At 45.7% G+C, this 21,761-nt stretch overlaps 1 protein-coding gene across 1 annotated transcript in view; it reads right to left on the bottom strand.

Moving 5' to 3' along the window:
* The window catches only part of LOC137340458 (cytochrome P450 3A30-like), a 39,547-nt gene that overhangs the window by 5,124 nt on the left and 12,662 nt on the right, over positions 1–21,761 (bottom strand). The window contains exons 2-9 of the mRNA XM_068002899.1: positions 20,496–20,589; positions 18,405–18,457; positions 16,981–17,080; positions 13,058–13,171; positions 7,072–7,160; positions 5,643–5,791; positions 1,804–1,931; positions 765–852 (exon numbers count right to left, since the gene is read on the bottom strand). Of these exons, the coding sequence (XP_067859000.1) occupies positions 765–852; positions 1,804–1,931; positions 5,643–5,791; positions 7,072–7,160; positions 13,058–13,171; positions 16,981–17,080; positions 18,405–18,457; positions 20,496–20,589 (815 nt within the window). The remainder of the gene's footprint in view (positions 1–764; positions 853–1,803; positions 1,932–5,642; positions 5,792–7,071; positions 7,161–13,057; positions 13,172–16,980; positions 17,081–18,404; positions 18,458–20,495; positions 20,590–21,761) is intronic.

The raw sequence follows: 21,761 nt of genomic DNA, 5'->3' as shown, positions 1-21,761 counted from the left end.
AGAATTTGTACAGCAAACTTTACTTTACAACACAGAAGCTTAAAATGTTGGGTTTTCAACGCAAATATTCCTTAAAACTTATTATTACCAGCTACTTAAAAGCACAATACCACAGGTAATTCAATATTTCCCTGTGCTTGGGAGTGTTAAATTAGGCACTTGTACTAAAATCATTGAATATACACCTAGCACAGTATGTGGAATAGATTATAATCTAGAGTTTAGTAAGAAGACACTGCAAGTGAAAAGGTAGTTCAAATCTACTTTCTAATGTTTGGGTAAATCATCACTTTCATGCTCTTGCAGGATAGAAAAGATGGATTTTTTTTTTTAAAAAGCAACATTGAAAAGGTTAATGTGCAGGTGGTGGTCACTGGAACTCCAATGCACAGCCACGCAAGAGTGTATGGGCGATGAGTTTGTGTCTGCCATCTCCCTGCACTACCCAGTTCCCAATCTCAGTCGCATGACTGTGGGGAATCACTGACCAGAAACCAGGCAATTCCCTGTAGGACAAGAGAGGAACGAAATCCCAGCAGGGTTTATCTGCGCTCCCCTCCCCCACCACGCACAGACTGTTCTCACATAACCCTCACTATTAATCTTAGAGCAGCACCAATCGGGGGCTGGGAGCATATCACGTGTCAGTCAGGGGAGACCAGAACGATAAAAAAGGATCAAAAATAACAGAATAGGGAGCATTACCTTCAGGAAGAGAAAGAAAAAAAGGATGAAGGGAATGAGAGGCTTTCCACTGATGTTACCTTTGCTTGTCGATTTGCTGTCATCATTCTGCTGCTTCGAGCTGGCCATTTGTGAATCAACCATCAGCTGCAGAAAGTCCACCCGATCCTGAGAGGTAAACAAGAACCATGTGAGGGCTCAGCTCTGATGGCATAGAAACGGGTTTCTTAGTATTAAAGTCATTGATCCTGTAAGTCCAGAGGGGTGGAAGAGAGGAAGTGGACATATTGCCTCCAGAAGGGAGTCTCTCACCCGTCCATACATGCTCTCGTGGGAGTTCCTGATCTACACCGGGAATTCTACCCACTACGCTTTTCCCTAGGCCCAACAGAACTCACGTCAGCCGACTGTGGGCCTAGTAAAGGCTCCTTGAGACTCAGAAAAAAAAGGTAATCAATCCCAGAGGATCGCTATTCTATGCCTGCGGGGAGAAGGCAAAATCCAAGAACCTTAAATATTTGGCCTTCAAGGTTTGCCTGCTCCCTCCGTTGGAGCAGCAAAGGGTTGCTCCAATTTTATGGCCTGCTGTCAGGCAGGGTCACTCACTGTAACTGTGTAAATTGCTCAATCCCCTACAATTTAGGACAGGATCAACACTGATGGCTGTGGGTGGCCCTTTGTTCTTTTGGTGATGGTTTTAAATTGATGGCCTTTAATTACAAACTCACCAACCAGCGGTAAAGTTTTTTTTTCCTATTTACCTTAACAAAAATTTGAATCCGATCTCCTCCGAACTTCTATTGCAGGGAAAAGGCTTCACTTTCTTTTGTCTCCCCTCATAGCTAAAACCTCTCATCCCTGATTTATCATCCTAGTGAAGCTCTCCGATACCCTCGTCATAGTCTGTTAAACGTGGAGGAGACAGTTATTCCATATAAGGGCAGGGGGGGGGGGGGGGGGGGGAGAGATCTGGTGTAGAGCGGGGTGGGGGGGTGGTTATAGCCTTCTCCTTTCTAGTTAAGCGAATAAGGCGGAGAAGGATGGGCAGTGTTGAGGGAGGGAGACAAACAGAACAGTTGCAGGTATCCCAACTGTTTCAATGGTTAGTTTAACACTCACTGTGTGCACTTTTTCTTGCCTCTTTTCCTTCAAACCCTTCACGGCTCTCATGAAAAAGTCACTCATATCGCTAGGCAAGAAGCTCACATCAAATTTTGCCAAGAGCGGAATAAAGACAGGAAACAGCACTATGGAAAAAAAATTCAAATAAAAATTATACTGATGAGCAATAGTAATAGCCCTGAAACAGTTATCCTGCACACACAGGTTTGTATAGAAAGAAAGTCTTGCAATTATATACAGCTTTCATGCCCTCAGGATATCCCAAAGCGCTTAACAGCCAATGAAGTACAGTCATTGTTGTAATGTAGGAAACACCGATTTGTGCAAAGCAAGGTCCCACAAACAGCAATGTGATAATGACCAGATCATCTGTTTTAGTGATATTGCTTGAGGGATAAATATTGGCCCAGGTCACCGGAAAGAACTCCCTACTCTTTTTCGAAATAGTGCCATGGGATCTTTTGCGTCCACCTGAGAGGGCAGACGCTCCCTCGGTACTGCACTGGAGGGTTAATGTAGATTTTGTGCTCCAGTCTGTGGAATGGGACTTGAAGCCACAATCTTCTGACTCAGAGGTGAGAGTGCTACCCACTGAGCCACAATGGACACTGATTCTGAACTTCCATAGACCTTGGTCCTAACAATGTTTCTATTTCATCCCCCCTATTACCAAGCCATAGGAGGAGGCCATTTGGCCCATGTCTGTGACAACTCTTTGCTAGAGAAATGCAAGACTAATCCCACTGCTCTGCTCTCTTCCCTTGGTCCTGTATCTTTCTCTGCTTCAAATATTTATCCACTTTCTACTTACAGGGTGTTATGGTCTCTGCTTCAACCACCTCTGGCAAAAATTTCACTCTAAGAAATTTCTCCCCATTCTGACAATTTTAATTCCTCCTCACTGACTCCCCCAACTAGAGGAAACAGTCTTCCCCTAAACCCATCAAAAGCTTAAACATCTCCAAAAATACCTTGAAGTCTTCTTTTAGTCCTCTCTGCTCTAACATAAGAACATAAGAACATAAGAACATAAGAAATTGGAGCAGGAGTAGGCCAATCGGCCCCTCGAGCCTGTTCCGCCATTCAATAAGATCAGGGCTGATTTGATCCTAACCTCAAATCTAAAGAACACAAGAAGTCGGAGCAGGACCCGGCCACATAGCCCCTGGGCCCTCTCCGCCACCCACAGGGCATTGACCGATCCGAACTCAGCTTCATGTCCAATTTCCTGCCCGCTCCCCATAACCCCTAATTCCCTTTACTTCTAGGAAACTGTCTATTTCTGTTTTAAATTTATCTAATGATGTAGCTTCCACAGCTTCCTGGGGCAGCAAATTCCACAGACCTACCACCCTCTGAGTGAAGAAGTTTCTCCTCATCTCAGTTTTGAAAGAGCAGCCCCTTATTTTAAGATTATGCCCCCTAGTTCTAGTTTCACCCATCCTTGGGAACATCCTTACCGCATCCACCCGATCAAGACCCTTCACAATCTTGTATGTTTCAATAAGATCGCCTCTCATTCTTCTGAACTCCAATGAGTAGAGTCCCAATCTACTCAACCTCTCCTCGTATGTCCACCCCCTCATCGCCGGGATTAACCGAGTGAACCTTCTTTGTACTGCCTCGAGAGCAAGTATGTCTTTTCTTAAGTATGGAGACCAAAACTGTATGCAGTATTCCAGGTGCGGTCTCACCAATACCTTATATAACTGCAGCAATACCTCCCTGTTTTTATATTCTATCCCCCTAGCAAGTGAGAATAGTCCCAGTATTTCAAGTCTGGACTATAGCTTCCCATCTCAGATGGGTGTAGAGAGAGGACACATGTGGTGAGTGAGGAAAGTGCTGGGGAGTATTAACGGGGACTGTGGGAGACACACACACACACAATGTTTTCAAGCTCAATGAGGAGTGGACACGGTGAACTGCATGCAGCCTATATTTTAACCACCCCCCCCCCCCCCACATGACCTGTTCTCGTCGGGCTTGGCGGGGGAGGGTTAAATTTGGGACTGAAATATGCTCAGGAAGCACTTTGAGCAAACTGATGAAAGTCAAATTGTGAGATTAGAGGGATGGGTTCACGTAAGCAAAACTCATTGGGCCAGATTTTGCTGTAGTGGGGCATCTAATGGTGTCTGCCCTTAGTTAGACTTGCCCCATGCACACTGCAGCTCAAAAACATTTTACTAACAAAGTTGCTGAAAGTACAAGCTGATAATGGCACAGCGAGCAAAACAGGGCCCAAGTGAAATAAACACAGGAAGGACTGAAGGGGGGTGAATTAAAGGGGGTGAATTCAATGTCAAATCAGGTACAGATAGAGAGGGAAAGAAAGATTGAATTAGGAGAGAGCGAGAAAAGAGAAAGAAAGGAAAAGTAAGAAAAAACATTTAAATTTAAAATTTAACATTTTTAAAATCTCCCTAAAAAATTCAAAACCTGAAGGAATGAAACTCCACACTTGTAATAGTTAATTTTCAGTGCCAGAGAGATTGATTGGCAGTCATTAAAATGTCATGTCACTGAAAGGGTACTTAAGCATGTAATGACAAGACTTAACTTTTTGTGGCGAGTTTAAGAACATAAGAGATAGGAGCAGGAGTAGGCCATACGGCCCCTCGAGCCTGCTCCGCCATTCAATCAGATCATGGCTGATCTTCAACCTCAACTCCACTTTCCTGCCCGATCCCCATATCCCTTGATTCCCCTAGAGTCCAAAAAATCTATCTATCTCAGCCTTGAATATATTCAATGACTCAGCATCCACAGCCCTCTGAGGTAGAGAATTCCAAAGATTCACAACCCTCTGAGTGAAGAAATTCCTCCTCATCTCAGTCTTAAATGGCCGACCCCTTATCCTGTGACTATGCCCTCTAGTTCTAGACTCTCCAGCCAAGGGAAACAACCTCTCAGCATCTACCCTGTCAAGACCCCTCAGAATCTTATATGTTTCAATGAGATCACCTCTCATTCTTCTAAACTCCAGAGAGTATAGGCCCATTCTACTCAACCTCTCCTCATAGGACAACCCTCTCATCCCAGGAATTAATCTAGTGAACCTTCGTTGCACCGTCTCTCAGGCAAGTATATCCTTCCTTAGATAAGGAGACCAAAACTGTACATTTAATGGGTAATTACAGCAAGTTCCTAAAAAAAGGGAGACTAAGGTCGAGATGCCGTTTTCACAAAGCTAACAGTGGAGCGATGCAATTCAGACAGCAACTTTTGGATATTCACATTTAACCGTACATCTGCCCCTCGCCTGAAGCTGCTGTACTATTTACCCATAAATAACAGCGAACGCCAGTGGCCTTGCCGTTATTTTGATAGCAAATTTTGGCCCAATATAAATGTAGACAAGTGGAGAAAAGTTGACATAAATGTGACAAGACATAACAACAGGGAGTAAGGTTTTGTAGAAGGAAGTACATTGCAGACATAAGATTTTTTGTATGATACATTAGATAGAAATTGCACAGGAGCAATTTGCCTACATAACAATCATCTCTGCACTCCAGAAGTAATTTAATGTCTGAAACACTTGCACAAATGCAAGCATTATCATTTTGAGGCTGTAATCACATCTTTGGAATTAAAGTAGCTGATATGAAGCATTGTCATCTAACCTTGTAATCAATCTCAAGCATCCATTACTGATTTATGTAATCTGCTACTGATTTCCAGCATTCATTATACTCTTGTACAACATTTCATTCAACAATATCCTGATGTGCAAACAATGTTTAAAAACAGACTCAAAAAACTCACTGCTCTAGTTCAACTGAAATACACTCAGGAAAGAACAGTATTAACAAATATTTTGAATCACTCACAAGAAAAAATAAGTATGGGATTGAAGAAGCTGAATGTTACTAATTTCTTTATGTTGTTGACAAACGGGTCACTGGGGTTGTTGAGGGAGTCGATGTCCACACTGAATGCAGTACTGGTGACCACATCCATGCTGTACGATCCGAAGATACTGGCAGAAGAGAAATGTGCTCATTAAGAACTGGTTAACAGCTGAAAGAAAGAAAATCTTTTGCCAATTGACAGCTGAGGCACAGTTAAAGCATTACATAGAATTTACAGCACAGAAACAGGCCATTTGGCCCAACTGGTCCATGCCGCCATTTTTGCTCCACACAAGCCTCCTCCCACCCCTCTTCATCTAACCCCATCAGCATATCCTTCTATTCCTTTCTCCCTCGTGTGCTTATCTAGCTTCCTCTTAAAGGCATCGATGCTATTCGCCTCAATCACTCCTTGAACGTTGGCAAGTTCCACATTCTAATCACTCTTTGGGTAAAGAAGTTTCTTCTAAGTTTCCTATTGGATTTATTGGTGACTATCTTATATTTGTACCCTAGTTCTGAACTCCCCCACAAGTGGAAACATCTTCTCTATATCTACCCTATCAAACCCCTTCATAATTTTAAAGACCTCTATTAGGTCACCCCTCAGCCTTCTCTTTCTCTAGAGAAAAAGAGCCCCAGCCTGATCAGCCATTCCCGATGAGTATAATTCCTCAGTTCTGGTGTCATCCTTGTAAATCATTTTTACACCTTCTCCAGTGCCTCTATATCCTTTTTCTAATATGTTGATGTTATTTGGATTAAACTCAATATACAGAGTGAAACATTCACCCACTGTGAAGGGGTTTCTGCTTGGACTGGAACAAGGCCCAAACCCTGCCACGGGTGGGAATGTGCGGAGCAGCCTTGAAGGCGGGGAGATAATCACTCTCTCCACTGGCTTGTGCTTTTAAACAGAGCAAAATGGAAACAGAAAATTGTGGTCTCCTGTCAATCCTTTCAAATTAGGAACAGTCACAACAGATCATTCCCACAGATCCCTCAGAACAGCTCAAAGCGACCTTGATAAAATCCAGGGATCAAGTCATCCACCTTCTTGGCCCTCCCAGTGTTACCCAAGGGGGGAAAAAGATACAAAAAGGATTTAAATTCCTCATAAAATTAAAATACAAGTGTGTTGTGGTTGTCCAGTAAGGAAGCTGTATGTTTATGAGCTGCAATGAGAAGTTAGTATGTCCCATCTCAACCAGCCCAGGTATAACTGACTGACAGACGAGGATCAGTAAGTTGATGGAAGAGTCAGTGTCGGCCGCTCTCCTTCTCTCAGGAGAACAGCACTGTCTGTGGGTTAGAAGGTCCTCGGAGCGAAGTGAAAATGTTTTAATGGGATAGGAAAGGTTTGTGGTAGAGGAACGCAGATCCGTAAACAGACAAACAAATTACTCACTCCTTCAGATCGATAGGTTTATTCATCTTTGCCTTCTTTTCCGCATGTTTCACAAGGTTTTCTGCGTAGTGATTGATTATTGAACACATCTGGGGGGAGAAAAGTGCAACCACAATAAAGGATGTACACAAAGCTGTCCTGGACCCAAATACTGTTGGACGTATTCCTTGAGGTTTCATCACATGACTTCCTGCCTCCAACCACCCTGCCCCCACACTCCTGCCATTGATCACTCGCCTTGTGGTGCACAGCCTTGCAATGCCAATCGGAAAGTGAATTGACTCTTCATTCCCATTTTGGATGATTCCTGACTGTCAGTCAACCAGCATATTTCCCCATGTCAAATATTTTTATAACTAGTGAACGAGTGTTCAAAGAAACATTTTAAAAAACACAATCTGCCCGTATCCTAACTCGCACCAAGTCCCATTCACCCCTCACCCTGTGCTCGCCACCTACATTGGCTCCCGGTCCAGGAATGTCTTGAATTTAAAATCCCTCCATGGCCTCGCCCCTCCCTATCTCTGTAACCTCCTCCAGCCCTACAAATCGCCGAGATCTCTGCACTCTTCCAATTCCAGCCTCATGCATCTCCGCTTCTCTTTGCCTCACCATTGGCGGTTGTGCCTTCAGCCGTCTGGAATTCCCTCCCTAAACCCCTCTCCTCCTCCTTTAAGTCTTTCCTTAAAACCTACCGCTTCCAACAAACTTTTGGTCACCTGCTCTAATATCACACTTTATGGGGCTTGGTGTCAAATTTTGTTTAATAACGCTCCTGCAAAGCGCCTTGGGACGTTTTACTACATTAAAGGCGCTATATAAATGCAATTTGTCGTCTCACGGTATCTGCTGTCCTGCTCAAGAGTACAATATAGTTTTTTTTTTAAAAAGGAAACATGGAACCCATATCCTGCATCAACCTAATCTTGCATCAGTTGGGTCAAAATCAGTCACATTATTAGATATTTTACAGCGGCATATCCACACGTTGCAGAATGGAAGTTAATATGCTGATAGTCACAGGATACAAATCACGTGACTGCACTTTAGCTGAAGGAATGTGGGTGAACTGACACATTTGGTCTGTGAAATATTTTTTACCTCCTTTCTGTACATCTCCAATGGGGGATAAAAAGGATAAAAATCAATAACTTGCATTTATATAGCGCCTTTAACGTAGGAAAAGTCCCACAGCACTTTCAAAAATAAATGGCTGTCAAGCCAAAGAAGAAAATATTAGGAAGGGAGGCCAAACAGGTGGGATTTAAGGAGGGAGAGGCAGGAGGTTAGGCAGCGAATTCCAGCGTGGAGCCTAGGCAGCTGAAAACATGGCTGCCAATGGTAAGGAGAGAGTGGGGTGGGGAGGTGCACAAAAGGCCAGCGTCAGAGGAACACAGAGTTCAGGGGGTTTCTGGAAGTTTCAGAGATGGGGAAGAGTGAGGCCATGAAAAGATTTAAACACAAGGGCAAGAATTTAAATTGAAGGCACTGGGGGTGAGTGGGACATGGTGCAGGAAATGGGCAGCAGAATTCTGGATGAGCTGAAGTTTACAGAGGGTGGCAGGGGCTGAAGACAATGGCTTCAGTCTTCCCAGTGTTTAACTGGAGGAAATTGCAGCTCATCCAAGACTGGGTGTCAGACAAGTAACACAGGAAGTAAAGAGGTTGAAGTGGTGGAAGAGGCAGAGGTGGGTATTGTCAGCGTACAAGTGGAAGCTGACTCCATGGGCTCGATATTGCCAGGGCTGCGGGTTCGCTGCGGGGGGGCTATTGGGCGCGTGGGTAACGCGCCCGGTGAAATCAGTCTGCCCCGCGCGCGATCGCAGCCTAATTGGATCCACTTACCTGGTCTTCCGGGTTCCCCGCTGCTGATCTGCGCGTCAGGCGGACTGCGCATGCGCAGTAAGGTCTGTCAGCTGGAGGAGCTCTATTTAAAGGGGCAGTCCTCCACTGACTGATGCTGCAACAAATAGAGAAAATTACAGCATGGAGCAGCCCAGGGGGAAGGCTGCTCCCAGTTTAATGATGCCTCACTCCAGGTATCATTAGATGGAGTGAGGAAGAGGGGGAGGACAGAGATCTTCCCCCCGGCGGGCGGGAGGAAGCGGCCTGCCTCTGTCACCAGGAAGGCCTGGCTCGAGGTGGCAGAGGAGGTCACCTGCACCACCAACATATCGCCCACCTGCATACAGTGCAGGAGACGCTGCAATGACCTAAGTAGGTCAGCCGAAGTGAGTGCACTTACTCATTCCCCTACACTCCGTCTGCCACATCACCGCCCCCACCCCACATCTCCTTCTGCACTGCCAACACTACTCTGTCACATCACCCCTCACACCCACTCAAACCTCATCCTCATCTTACCTGCACTTACTCACCTCGCCAGTACTCATCCCACCACTACCACTCAACCCAATCCTCATACAATCTCATGGCTCTATCTCATACTCACCCTCTCATGCATCTCTTTCACGGTCAGCCTCACTCAACCTGCCACTACCTGTGCTGCAGCCACAGGGCATGCATCACATATGTGCAGTAGGCAGCGTAAGGCAAACGTGTTGTGAGCATGAAGGGGATGCACAAGGGTGTTTGAGGGTTTGTCATGGTTTTTACTTATATTTAATTTCTGATCAACTCACATCACATATTATATTGTCACCACTACTGCCATGTCTTTGCGAATCTTGTCTGGTTTGTGCAATAATGCCCTTTCCTGAGGATCACCATGAAGACCCACAATTGATGCCACCCATTGTGTCACTGCAGAATGGGTGTAGGTGTATTTGCAGGGCTCTTTTGTGCAGACGACTACGAGATGCCGACGTTGTCCCCGGTGGCACCCTGGAAGGATGCGGAGGAGAAGTTGTTGAGGGCAGTGGTGACTTTGACAGCGACAGGTAAGAAGATGGTGCTCGGGCCAGCCGGGAGCAGCTCGGCATGAAGGAGGCTGCAGATGTTCACGACTACATGTCGAGTGACTCTGAGCCTCCGTGTGCACTGCTGCTCAGAGAGGTCCAGGAAGCTGAGCCTCGGTCTGTGGACCCTGTTGCGAGGGTAGTGCCCTCTGCGACGCATCTCTCTCTGCAGTTGCCCTCCCTCCTGCTGTGCAGGTGGATGTGTCACAGCACTGTGTTGTGGAGCTCCACGTGTCAGAGGTGGACGGCTTGGCCGGCAAGGCTGGTGATGCTGTTCGTCCTCCGAGGAGGTCATGACTGCAGCTATGGCGGCCCCCATCCGGAAGATGTACATCTGAGGGGGTCCGCAAGGTGGGTAAATGTGTCTGGGCCCGGGGTAAGTGTGCAAGTTGGTGAATTTGATTGTCAGGAGGAGGGTGGTGGAGGCCAAACTTTGTCCAAGGTGACAGAGTGGCCTCCTGCAATGAGTGAGGGTCTCCCCCCCCTCACCTGTCAAATGGACCTTTGTAGCTGCCACAGGCTGATAGTTGCAACACGTCCATTTCAACTGGGAGTGTTTCCCCCAGTATGGGAAACAGTCCCAGTTGTTTCTAAAATCCACCCCTCCTGAAATATTCCCTTAATCGGGTCTGTTAATCACCTGAAATAGCTCGATAAATATTGTTAAGTGACACCCCGCTGGCTTTAATTGCCTGCGGGAGTCCCACATGCGGGGGCTGCGCGCGCAGGTCAGTGCGTCTGTGGGGAACTCGGAAGTGGGCGGGTTGGAGCCGGGCTCCCGACCCGCTCCGGGATTCCCCGATTTTCGGAGCCCCCCCCGCCAGGAACGCACCCGATAGCGGGTGCTAAAATAGAGCCCCATGTCTGCGGATGATGTCGCCAAGGGACAGCAGGTAGTTGAGGAAGAGGAGGGGGCCATGGTTAGATCTTTGGGAGGACCCCAGAGGTAATGGTGCATTTGGTGGGAAGACAAGCTGTTGCTGGAGATGTTCTGGCTACATTTAGATTGGTAAGAGTGGAACCACACGAGGGCAGTCCCACTCAACTGGACAACAGAGGGGAGGCGTTGGAGGAGGATGGTGTGGTTGAATGTGTCAAAGACTGAAGAGAGGTCAAGGAGGGAAAGTGCACAATGGTCACAGTCACAGAGGATGTCATTTGGGAACTTGATTAGGATCGTTTCAGTGCTGTTTCAGGGTGGCCACCTGATTGAGACTCAAACATCGAATTGCGGGAAAGAGCAGCACGGATTTTGGAGATCACACAATGGAAGACTTGGGAGGTTGGACATGGGATGATAGGTTGCAAGGACAGAGTTTTATTTTGATGAGGTGCATGATGACAGCAGTTTTGAAGTGGTGGGGGGAGGGGGAGGGGAATAAACACATTACTTGAGAAGGAGCAAATTACAGCATCAAGAAACATGGGGGCCAGGAGAGGAAGTTGGGTGGTCAGAAATTAGCGGGAATTGGGTCAAGGGAGCAGGAGGTAGGACTCACTGATGCGATGAACTTGGAGAGGACAGGAGGGGAAATAGGAGAGAAACTAGAAACAGACTGGGTTTAGGGCTAGTTTACGGGGAAGGGGTGAAGCAGAGTCAGTTAAATGGATGGTCTCAATCTTTGACAAAGAAGGCCAGGAGCTCCTCGCACTTGGAGGAAGGATGGATAGGCAGGGGAAAGGGGTTTAAAGGAGAAGACTGGCAATGGAGAAAGAATCCAGGGGTTACCTTTGCTCTCCAGGATGATTCTGGAATAGTGGTTGGTTTTATACTCTACCATACTTCACTCTCCTCAGCCAAATCTTCATCACTTCAGAGTTATCTTGGCAGGCAAAGACAACCCATGGTTCCTTTGTTCCCCCCTAAACCCGCTCCCAACAGAAACAGATTGCACAGTGTTCAGTTCCATTCACAACCACTCAAATAATGAAGCAGTCCGTGCCCGCATGCAGCAAGACCTGGACAACATCCAGGCTTGGGCTCATAAGTGGCAAGTAACATAAGTGGCAAGTAACATTCGCGACAGACAAGTGCCAGGCAAAGACCATCACCAACAAGAGAGGGTCTAACCACCTCCCTTTGACATTCAACGGCATTACCATCACCGAATCCCCCACAATAAACATCCTGGGGGTCACCATTGACCAGAAACTTACTGTGGCTACAAGAGCAGGTCAGAGGCTGGGTATTCTGCGGCGAGTGACTCACCTCCTGACTCCCCAAAGCCTTTCCACCATCTACAAGGCACAAGTCAGGAGTGTGATAGAATACTCTCCACTTGCCTGGATGAGTGCAGCTCCAACAACACTCAAGAAGCTCGACACCATCCAGGACAAAGCAGCCCATTTGATTGGCACCCCATCCACCACCCTAAACATTCACTCCCTTCACCACCGGCGCACCGTGGCTGCAGTGTGCACCATCCACAGGATGCTCTGCAGCAACTCGCCAAGGCTTCTTCGACAACACCTCCCAAACCCACGACCTCTACCACCTAGAAGGACAAGGACAGCAGGCACGTGGGAACAGCACCACCTGCACGTTCCCCTCCAAGTCACACACCATCCCGACTTGGAAATATATCGCCGTTCCTTCATCGTCGCTGGGTCAAAATCCTGGAACTCCCTTCCTAACAGCACTGTGGGAGAACCGTCACCACACGGACTGCAGCGGTTCAAGGCGGCGGCTCACCAACACCTTCTCAAGGGCAATTAGGGATGGGCAATAAATGCCGGCCTCGCCAGTGATGCCCACATCCCATGAACGAATAAAAAAAAAGAAACTGCCTTCTCACACCCCTTTCCCAGCCCCCTGCTAAGACTGATAGATAATCTAGCCACAGATTACCACAGTTGCAACATTTAGCTGCCCCATCTGAACTTCTTCACACTACATCATCCCAGTGTATCAGCATGTATTGCCTCACCCTCATAATAAGCCAATTATTATTGGATGATTTTGTGTCTAACCTCACTTTTGTGCGTATCTAATCTTACACATCACAAGTACAAATACAGAGAACGGATTCGATCTGTTGTGGGGTGGGGGGGGGGGATAGGGTCTTTACCTCTTTCAGTCTCCCGCTGGTGAAGGTTGGTGAAAGCACACTTCGGATTTTCTTCCAGTGGTCATCTTTGACGACCAAGATGGAATCCTCCAGTGGCCCATTTAGACCAAAGACCTACAGAAAAAGTATGAAGACTTAACATCTAGTTTTTAAAAAATATTATACAGCGGATTCAATGACATATTACTTCATAAACTGATATCTTCTAAAACTGTGTGCTCAAGCTGCATGGGGGGAGCAATTGGGCTCCGCTGCACCTTTTTGGGGGCACAGAAAAAGGACAAAAATCACCAAATTGCTGTTTCCCAAGCCGCAAGGGTCCCTGAAATGCATCCAATGCCATATTGGGTCAGGCGATATTCAGGCATTCCTGGCGGCTGCCTAAAACTGGCGTGGCATATGTTGGAGGGGCCTATTTCCTGTTTCGGACCAAGGCTCCAGGCCTCAGTTTTTTGGTTCCTTGTGCGGCCTGACCCGTGGTGATTAAAAGGGACTGTTGGGAGGCCAGCAACAAATAGGTAAGTTTTGTTTTTGTAACTTGCCTTAATGTCGAGCCAGGAGGAGCAGGAGTGCTCCTTCCAGCTCTACAGCAACACTTCTGGCCCACCACCCTCCTGTTCGCCCCCTCCACCCCACTGAGCTACCCGAGAACTGCTGCTGGCCTCGTAGAAGGCTCAGATTGGTATTCAACAAACTAAGGAGCTGCCTCTGGACACCTGATTGGCGTCGGCCGGTCGCCAGAATTGCTCAGGTGAAGCCCAAGGCCCAACTTGGGATGAACCTCAGGCCTCAGCTCTCCGAGCATGTCGCCTATTTCAGATCCGAAAACAGGCATGGTAGAAAATCTGGAATTCTCTCCTCCAAACGGCTGTGGTTGCTGGGACAATTATAAGACCGAGATTGGTAGTTAGATAAAGGTATGCAGGGATATGGAGCCAAGGTGGATAAAGTGGAGTTGAGGTACAGATGAGTCATGATCTGATTGAATGGCAGAGCAGGCTGAAGGAGCTGAATGGCCTACTCCTTTCCTAACGGCTCCATGTTCCTAAACCAATTTCCACCCCTATTTGTCATTGTACAAGAGGTTGTCAGAGTGAGCCTCTGGCTCCTTATGGAGGTTAGATATCATTCTCCCACTGTGGGTTTCCAAGGGTGGTGTTTCTCTCTATCATCGATCCGTTGTGCACATCAACTGTCCCTAAATGAATACCTGTTATGTGCACAGTTTATCATTTTGCAGCTTAATCTCCTCCTCGACCTCTCCTGCCCCCAGCCCCCCAACACCATCGCCATTTCTCTAGACAGTGACTGCACCGAGTGTTGACGTTGGTTACAGCTTTGCAGATAATGGATAAAAAGTGTATACTTAATAATCATTTTACTCTGCTCAGTCATCTGTACCAAAGTGAATGTTTTTTGTTCCTCTAAACTAACAGTCAGATTAACAAATACCCAGAGTTGTGATCATTCTACAGCTGCTCCCCACAGTGTGAATTATTCCCCTTAGGTACCAAGGATTCTAGGGCACAAGTTCACATCAAATTATCCCACCCTCCATAAAATTATCCAAACTCTCCAGTGGCTGGAGTCATACCTAGCACAAAGGAAGATGGTAGTGGTTACTGGAGGCCAATCATCTCAGCCCCAGGACACTGCTGCAGGAGTTCCTCAGGGCAGCATCCTAGGCCCAACCACCTTCAGCTGCTTCATCAATGACCTTCCCTCCATCATAAGGTCAGAAATGGGGATGTTCGCTGATGATTGCACAGTATTCAGTTCCATTCGCAACCCCTCAGATAATGAAGCAGTCCGTGCCCGCATGCAGCAAGACTTGGACAACATCCAGGCTTGGGCTCATAAGTGGCAAGTAACATTTGCGACAGACAAGTGCCAGGCAATGACCATCTCCAACAAGAGAGAGTGTAACCACCTCCCCTTGACATTCAACGGCATTATCATCGTCGAATCCCCCACCATCAACATCCTGGGGGTCACCATTGACCAGAAACTTAACTAGACCAGCCACATAAATACAGTGGCTACAAGAGCAGGTCAGAGGCTGGGTATTCTGAGGCGAGTGACTCACCTCCTGACTCCCCAAAGCTTTTCCACCATCTACAAGGCACAAGTCAGGAGTGTGATGGAATACTCTCCACTTGCCTGGATGAGTGCAGCTCCAACAACACTCAAGAAGCTCCACACCATCCAGGACAAAGCAGCCCACTTGATTGGCACCCCATCCACCACCTTAAACATTCACTCCCTTCACCACCAGCACACTATGGCTGCAGTGTGTACCATCCACAGGATGCTCTGCAGCAACTCGCCAAGGCTTCTTCAAAGCACCTACCAAACTCGTGACCTCTACCACCTAAAAGGACAAGAGCAGCAGGCACAGGCAGGGAACGACACCCCCCTCCAAGTCACACACCATCCCAACTTGGAAATATATCGCCGTTCCTTCATCGTTGTTGGGTCAAAATCCTGGAACTCCCTTCCTAACAGCACTGTGGGAGAACCTTCACCACACGGACTGCAGCGGTTCAAGAAGGCAGCTCACCACCACCTTCTCGAGGGCAATTAGGGATGGGCAATAAATGCTGGCTTTGCCAGCGACACCCACATCCCATGAACGAATAAAAAAAGATTATTGCCATTCTTTGCATTATGCACAGTGTATGAATACAAATAAATTCATTAATATACTACATACCATAAGTTGCACACATCCCTCCAATCTCCACAATTCAAATGCTCCCAGTAAAAATAAAATCAACTGTAGTGTTCCTAAAAGTTCCTATTAAGTTGTTTCACTGCATAGAATCCATCACTTCCTGCTGGTGCTATTTTTCCGTTATCATTAATGAAATTACACACTTCAAACCCAAGTGCTCCCACAACTCAGTGGGTTGTAAATTAAAATGGGCATTTCACTCTTCCCTCCCCCCCCAACCTCATTCAAAGAGGAAATGTCTAGCCCCAGGTCTCCATAAAAATATCAGTGAACAGGGCTCTTCACAGACCAGGCAAGATATAGTTCCTTTTTTTGTTTAGTATTACTAAATCCCTCTCCTGTGTAACACAAACCAATATGTGGAAATCGAGTCAGAATTCAAGGCTCCGCTCTCCAAGGTGAGGAGTATAAGATCCAAGCAACAGGTCAGATAAAGCTTGGGCTCGATACAGAGTAAAGCAGCTTTTACTCTACCTCAACAATATAGCTCAGTCCAACCCTCCAAAGGGCAACCCACGTACAAGTGTAAAATGTTTCCATTTCCCTCTAAAACCGTTCTCGTAGCTTGTCTGACTACGTGAACAACCAATGGTGCTGAAGTGTGGACATTTTCAAAACGTGGACAAGCAACCACTGGGAGTTAGGTTGAAACCATAGAGATAGAGGTAAAGGTCGGACACTAACTCACAGCATCAGCCCATCCTTTGCAAATTGGTTTAAAAGTTAGGTCTCCCCTCCTCCCAAAATTGACAATGCATTAGGTCATCTGTTCTTGGACTCTTGACACACAGCAGCCCTGCAAAGAGAATCCAGGGTTTCATTTTTAACCACAAACCTAGGAGAAAAATATTCTTGATAATTTGATAAAAGTCACTTCTCTTTACATCAAACATACTTATCTACTTGATAAGCCTGAATTTTGCTCTGCACATCATGAGATCGGAACTCATCAGATAAAGAAAACATGGGGACCAACCTGCATTCTACCTGAACCACGACGGGAAGGAAGCAGGATTGGAGGGGGTAACTGACTCGCGTTATTGTACCTGCTCCCCACCCCCCTCCGCTGGTTTCCACCAGGTGGCGGTGGTTAAAATCAGGACCAACGTGAAAAAACAAGTGCATATTGGTGTAGCGAGAAAATGAAGAACTAAACTGCAAATAGCCTTCAGTGCACATCAATACTTACCCGCCTGTTGGTGAACAAAGTGTAAAACTCTTTTATGAAGATGGTTTTAATCAGGTCGGTATCCATGACTGAGAGAATGGGCTCCCGCCCATCATAAATCCTAAAAGGAAAATGCAAAACATTGTTAGAAACTGAATTGAGGCCCTAGAAAAAAAGTCTAGTGCCTGAGGGGGTAGTGGCCTGGTCATACCTCACTAATCCAGACTTACTGCAACAACTTTGGGGTTTTCTGGATGCCACTGTAATGATATCATGTCAGCATTTGTAGACATTTCCTTACTTTAGTAATGGCTAATGTCTCATAAATTGGAGTATATAATCCAGGCTGCAGTTACATAACAACCAGATGAATGGGAAGCAGTTTTGCTTCACAATGGCATCACAGCTATACTACAAGTGGAGCCCGAATCAGGAGTTAGGGTCCAACTGACACCAGAATGAAGGTGACCGAGCTCTCAGGAGCAGGAAGTCTCGTTCTGCTCCAGTTCAGACCCTCACATGTAATTTACAATCCACAAGTTTAACGTTAGTGCAAAGCCAAAATTGCTTTGCACCGAAGTTGGCCTGCTCTGTTGGTGTGTGATGGAGCAGACTGCAAGTTCCCTAATCGTCAGCGCTGCAGATCATGTCCCAAAGTGCAGGGACAGGGTCATTAACATAGTTGGGGCAGTGCCTATAGCACCCGGCCAACCCACTCGTGAAAAGCCCAAAGATACCCCAAGGCCCATCCTGGGCCAAAGACAAAGGGAAATTTAAAAGTTCTTCAGCTCCTAAAGGAGCCAATTCCCAGCCTAACAAAATCACCTCCAGGATCAATTTGGGAGACTTTTGGGACATTTCCTGGGGCCTCCTCAGAAGTCTTGCCAGCTCTCAATGGGCGGAATTCCTGGGGTAGCCTAGGAAAATCCCCCAGACACGTTCCCTTGGTGTAAGGAGCATGGACAGAGATTCACCCGATCCCCCCACCCACCGCATGAGTTCCTTGCAAGGGTGAAAATGGGCCGAATCCCAGCAGAACCAGGCGCCATCCCATTATTCCAGTCCCTTGATTGGAGAACTGCTCCACTTTTGCCTTGGCCCAAAGAGGAGTGAAATTTCAGGCTCATAATGTGAATGCACCAATGAAGATATTTCCTCAGTTTGAATGTTTGCAAAAAAGCCAAATGTATTAAGCTTGAACAAACACCCCTGAAAACGGCAAAACTCAATGTGTAATAATGTACCCGTGCCAACAGTGTACTTTAAAGTCCAATAATTGAAGGCATCAGTGCCAACACTACTTGGAATGACCTGTGCTTATCACATATACAGCACTTTTTGGACTACATTTGTCTATATTTTGCATTGCTTGAGTAAAATGTATTTTTGTAAGGCAAAAAAGCCCACACCTTCATATATATTACTGGCTGATTAAATGCACTCACCCCCAGATCTTTCCATACTTCTTGTAGCATTCTTCATCAAAAACAAACATACCCTGACCAGGAAGAAAACAAAATCATCAGCAAAAGTGTTCACTTAATACAAATGTGGAACAGTAACTACTCACTGTGTGTGTCGGGACAGTAGGAGGGAAAATACATTACCATGTATTGTTGTGAAGGTAAGGAACACAAATCAAAAATATTAAACCTGTTTGATTGCTTTAAATTAAAAACAAAAACTACAATGATTAGTTTCCCGCTCCCCACACAAACATATTTTAACGGGACTAGGTGTGAATTAGGACACAGGCAGCAGAGTTTTGGATGAGCTTAAATTTATGGAAGGCGGAAGATGGGAGGTCACAAAAGCATGGATGAGGGTTTCAGCAGCAGGTGGGCTGAAGTGGGGCGGAGACGAGTTAAACTTTCTGCTCCCTCCCTTCACTCTGATCTTACTGGGTGATTCACCAGCTGGCTGCTAGAAGTGCCATAGGACCATTATCTCTCCATTCCCTCCTGCAGAGAAGGCATCCAACCTGCAACGTGGCCGAGATGGGGGACTCTCCCGAAATAACAAAAGAACAACACAAGAATAAAAGTCTTTCAATGCTCTCGGGTTGAATCACTTGAGATATTTGTCCAACTGCACCTTTTTGTGATGCCACAAAATCCACAGAACACCAAACACATCTACCACAACCATCCCTTTGCCGCCTTATAGAGGTTACAAACCTCACTGTGTTTACCAACACACACATATTGTTCATTTATACTAGTCCTTGTAGAATGCAAACCTCCCAAGCCAATAGCCATGGCAGGAAATGTTGACTCAGCTGCTGCCAGAAACTTAAACCTCCAAGCAACAGATGACTAAATATTTCAAGCTAGCATTAGACTTCCTCATCTGCTTTATTTTCTTTCCATTAAAAAGTATTCAAGAGTAGGAACCTGGTGAAGTTAAAATGTATTTTTGTTATCATTTGAAGAAAATAACAAATTTTTTAAAAAACTAGCTGAACAGTTATAGGACAACCAGAAAACATTTTGTTCCACCCCATACACAAATGAATGGCAATGAAAGTATTCAGCTTTGTAACAGAAAATATTAAAAATCAATGCATTCATTAGTTAAGCTGTTATAATGAATTCTTTTGTATTACTGCAGTCATTCCAGTGCTAAAGCATTGGCACTGCCAATCGCAGGGGCACGAGTTCAAATAATGGGCTCCACAGACAATCGTATGATTGCCCATCTGGAGAGTTTCACCAGCTCTTGGCTGGTTCACCAAATGAAGCACTTACATTGTAGCACGAAGAGAGACACTCAGCACTAGCCCTGCTCTGCCGCGAGTCTCCTCTCACCCAAATATACAATACTATTAGCAGGAGCTTTGGAGAAGTTGCTCTCATTTCTCGGTTAAAAAGCAAGAAACAGTGCGAAGGCAGAACTGTTTAATGACAGGTGATGCACTAACGGAAGTTATTGACTGCAATACCTCACGGTCAAATGTTGTCAGAATATCACCCAGTTTGTTTGAGAGTTGCTTCACTAAACTGAAACATGTCCAATAAATGAGATATCTATATCCAAAATTGATCAGCTCATTATAGTGGAACATTTATATTCATATAGCACCGTATCTCTCAACACGCTTCACGCAATGAATTATTTTGGAAGTGCACTGACTTGTTACATGGACAAGTACAACAACAATTCTGTCACTGTAATGTCCCACAAACTGCCAGAGATGATTGACCAATTAATCTCTTTTTAAATGGAGGGAAGGCAGCTTTTGGAGAACTCCATATTCTTCTTCAAATAATGCTATGGGCTCTTTATCAACCACCTGAATCACTGGAACAGAATCTTTCAATCAAAGGGCAGCACCCACACTAATGCAGACCTCCCCCAGTACTGCACTAGGAGTGTCAGCTTAGATGAGGAGCTCAAACCCTGGTATAAAAAGAGTTCAAATTCACAACCTTCTGACCAGAAACGAGAGCTACTAAGTTAAAGGAGCAGGAAAGGATTCCTGCCTGCATGTGTGACTTTGCAACACACAAAAAAAATCAGAAAAGCACAATTCATACCTTTCGGTAGCATAGAAACGTTCCAAAGAATGGCGTTGGCCTTGGTCCTGGAACTCCAAGACGTTTAAACAACCCATATGGTGAAACGCTGTACCTGAAAATTGAATTTAAATGGTTACAATCTTTACAACAAAAACAATATTGGTTAATATAAGCTGCATCAATAATACCCATGTACTGTGCTCCCATACACAAATCCCTCAAACACCAATCTCTTATACTAACAGGTATTTTCACTTTTTAAAAAAATGTAAATAATATTGAACAATCTTAAACAAGGTTCAGGATTTAGAAATTTCAGGACAGAGATACACACAGTTTTAGTCACGGCAGCAGTGGAAACCCAGCAACATTCAAGTCTGGTACAGAATCAAATAATAGTTCGTGGACATTGCAAGTTTGTTGTAATACAACAAACTTAAAACCCTTGGTGCAGTGAAACTACAGACAGCAAACATTGCTAAAGCTAATGGTTCCCGGTCCCTCCAAGGGCAGCATTGCTTGCAATGTAAGCACAAAAGAATACATTGTGCCAGCCTGAAACCCAATCCAACTATGGGGATGTGTGTCCAGGTACTAGATTTCTTTTCCAATACAAAATAGTGGCTAGCAGAACTAGGGCAGTTAATCCATTCAACCAATAACAAGCTGGATTCTTTAGACAGGATATTATGTTACAGAACACACAAAGACAATAACCCCTCTTTGATCTGCTGGAATTTTAAAAAAGACTACAGGTGCTAGTCAAAGAGACAGAGGCAGAAACCACTGTATATTAAAAAGATGTGGAGATGCCGGTGATGGACTGGGGTTCACAATTGTAAACAATTTTACAACACCAAGTTATAGTCCAGCAATTTTATTTTAAATTCACAAGCTTTCGGAGACTTCCTCCTTCCTCAGGTAAATGTTCAGGAGCTCCTCGAAGCCTACGCATTTATACATATAGAACAATACATGGTGTTTACAGAATGCCCCTGCAACTGCCCGTTGCCAAGGCAATCACCGTGTTCAGACAGAGAGGTGTCACCTGCAGAACCCCCGAATACACATTCAACAAAAAAACAAACAGGGAAAAAAAACAGAGAGAGGCAGAAACATCCGGAAGGCAGAGAAAGCCAGCAAATGACCCATTATATTAAAAACAGATAACATTTGTTCGCTGGTGGGGTAACGTGTAGCGTGACATGAACCCAAGATCCCGGTTGAGGCCGTCCTCATGGGTGCGGAACTTGGCTATCAATTTCTGCTCGACGATTTTGCGTT

The sequence above is a fragment of the Heptranchias perlo genome, chromosome 22 (genome assembly GCF_035084215.1).
Source record: "Heptranchias perlo isolate sHepPer1 chromosome 22, sHepPer1.hap1, whole genome shotgun sequence".
NCBI classification, from domain to species: Eukaryota; Metazoa; Chordata; class Chondrichthyes; order Hexanchiformes; family Hexanchidae; genus Heptranchias; species Heptranchias perlo.
Note: the sequence above shows the minus strand (reverse complement) of the source record. Positions and strands in the feature narration are given on the sequence as shown.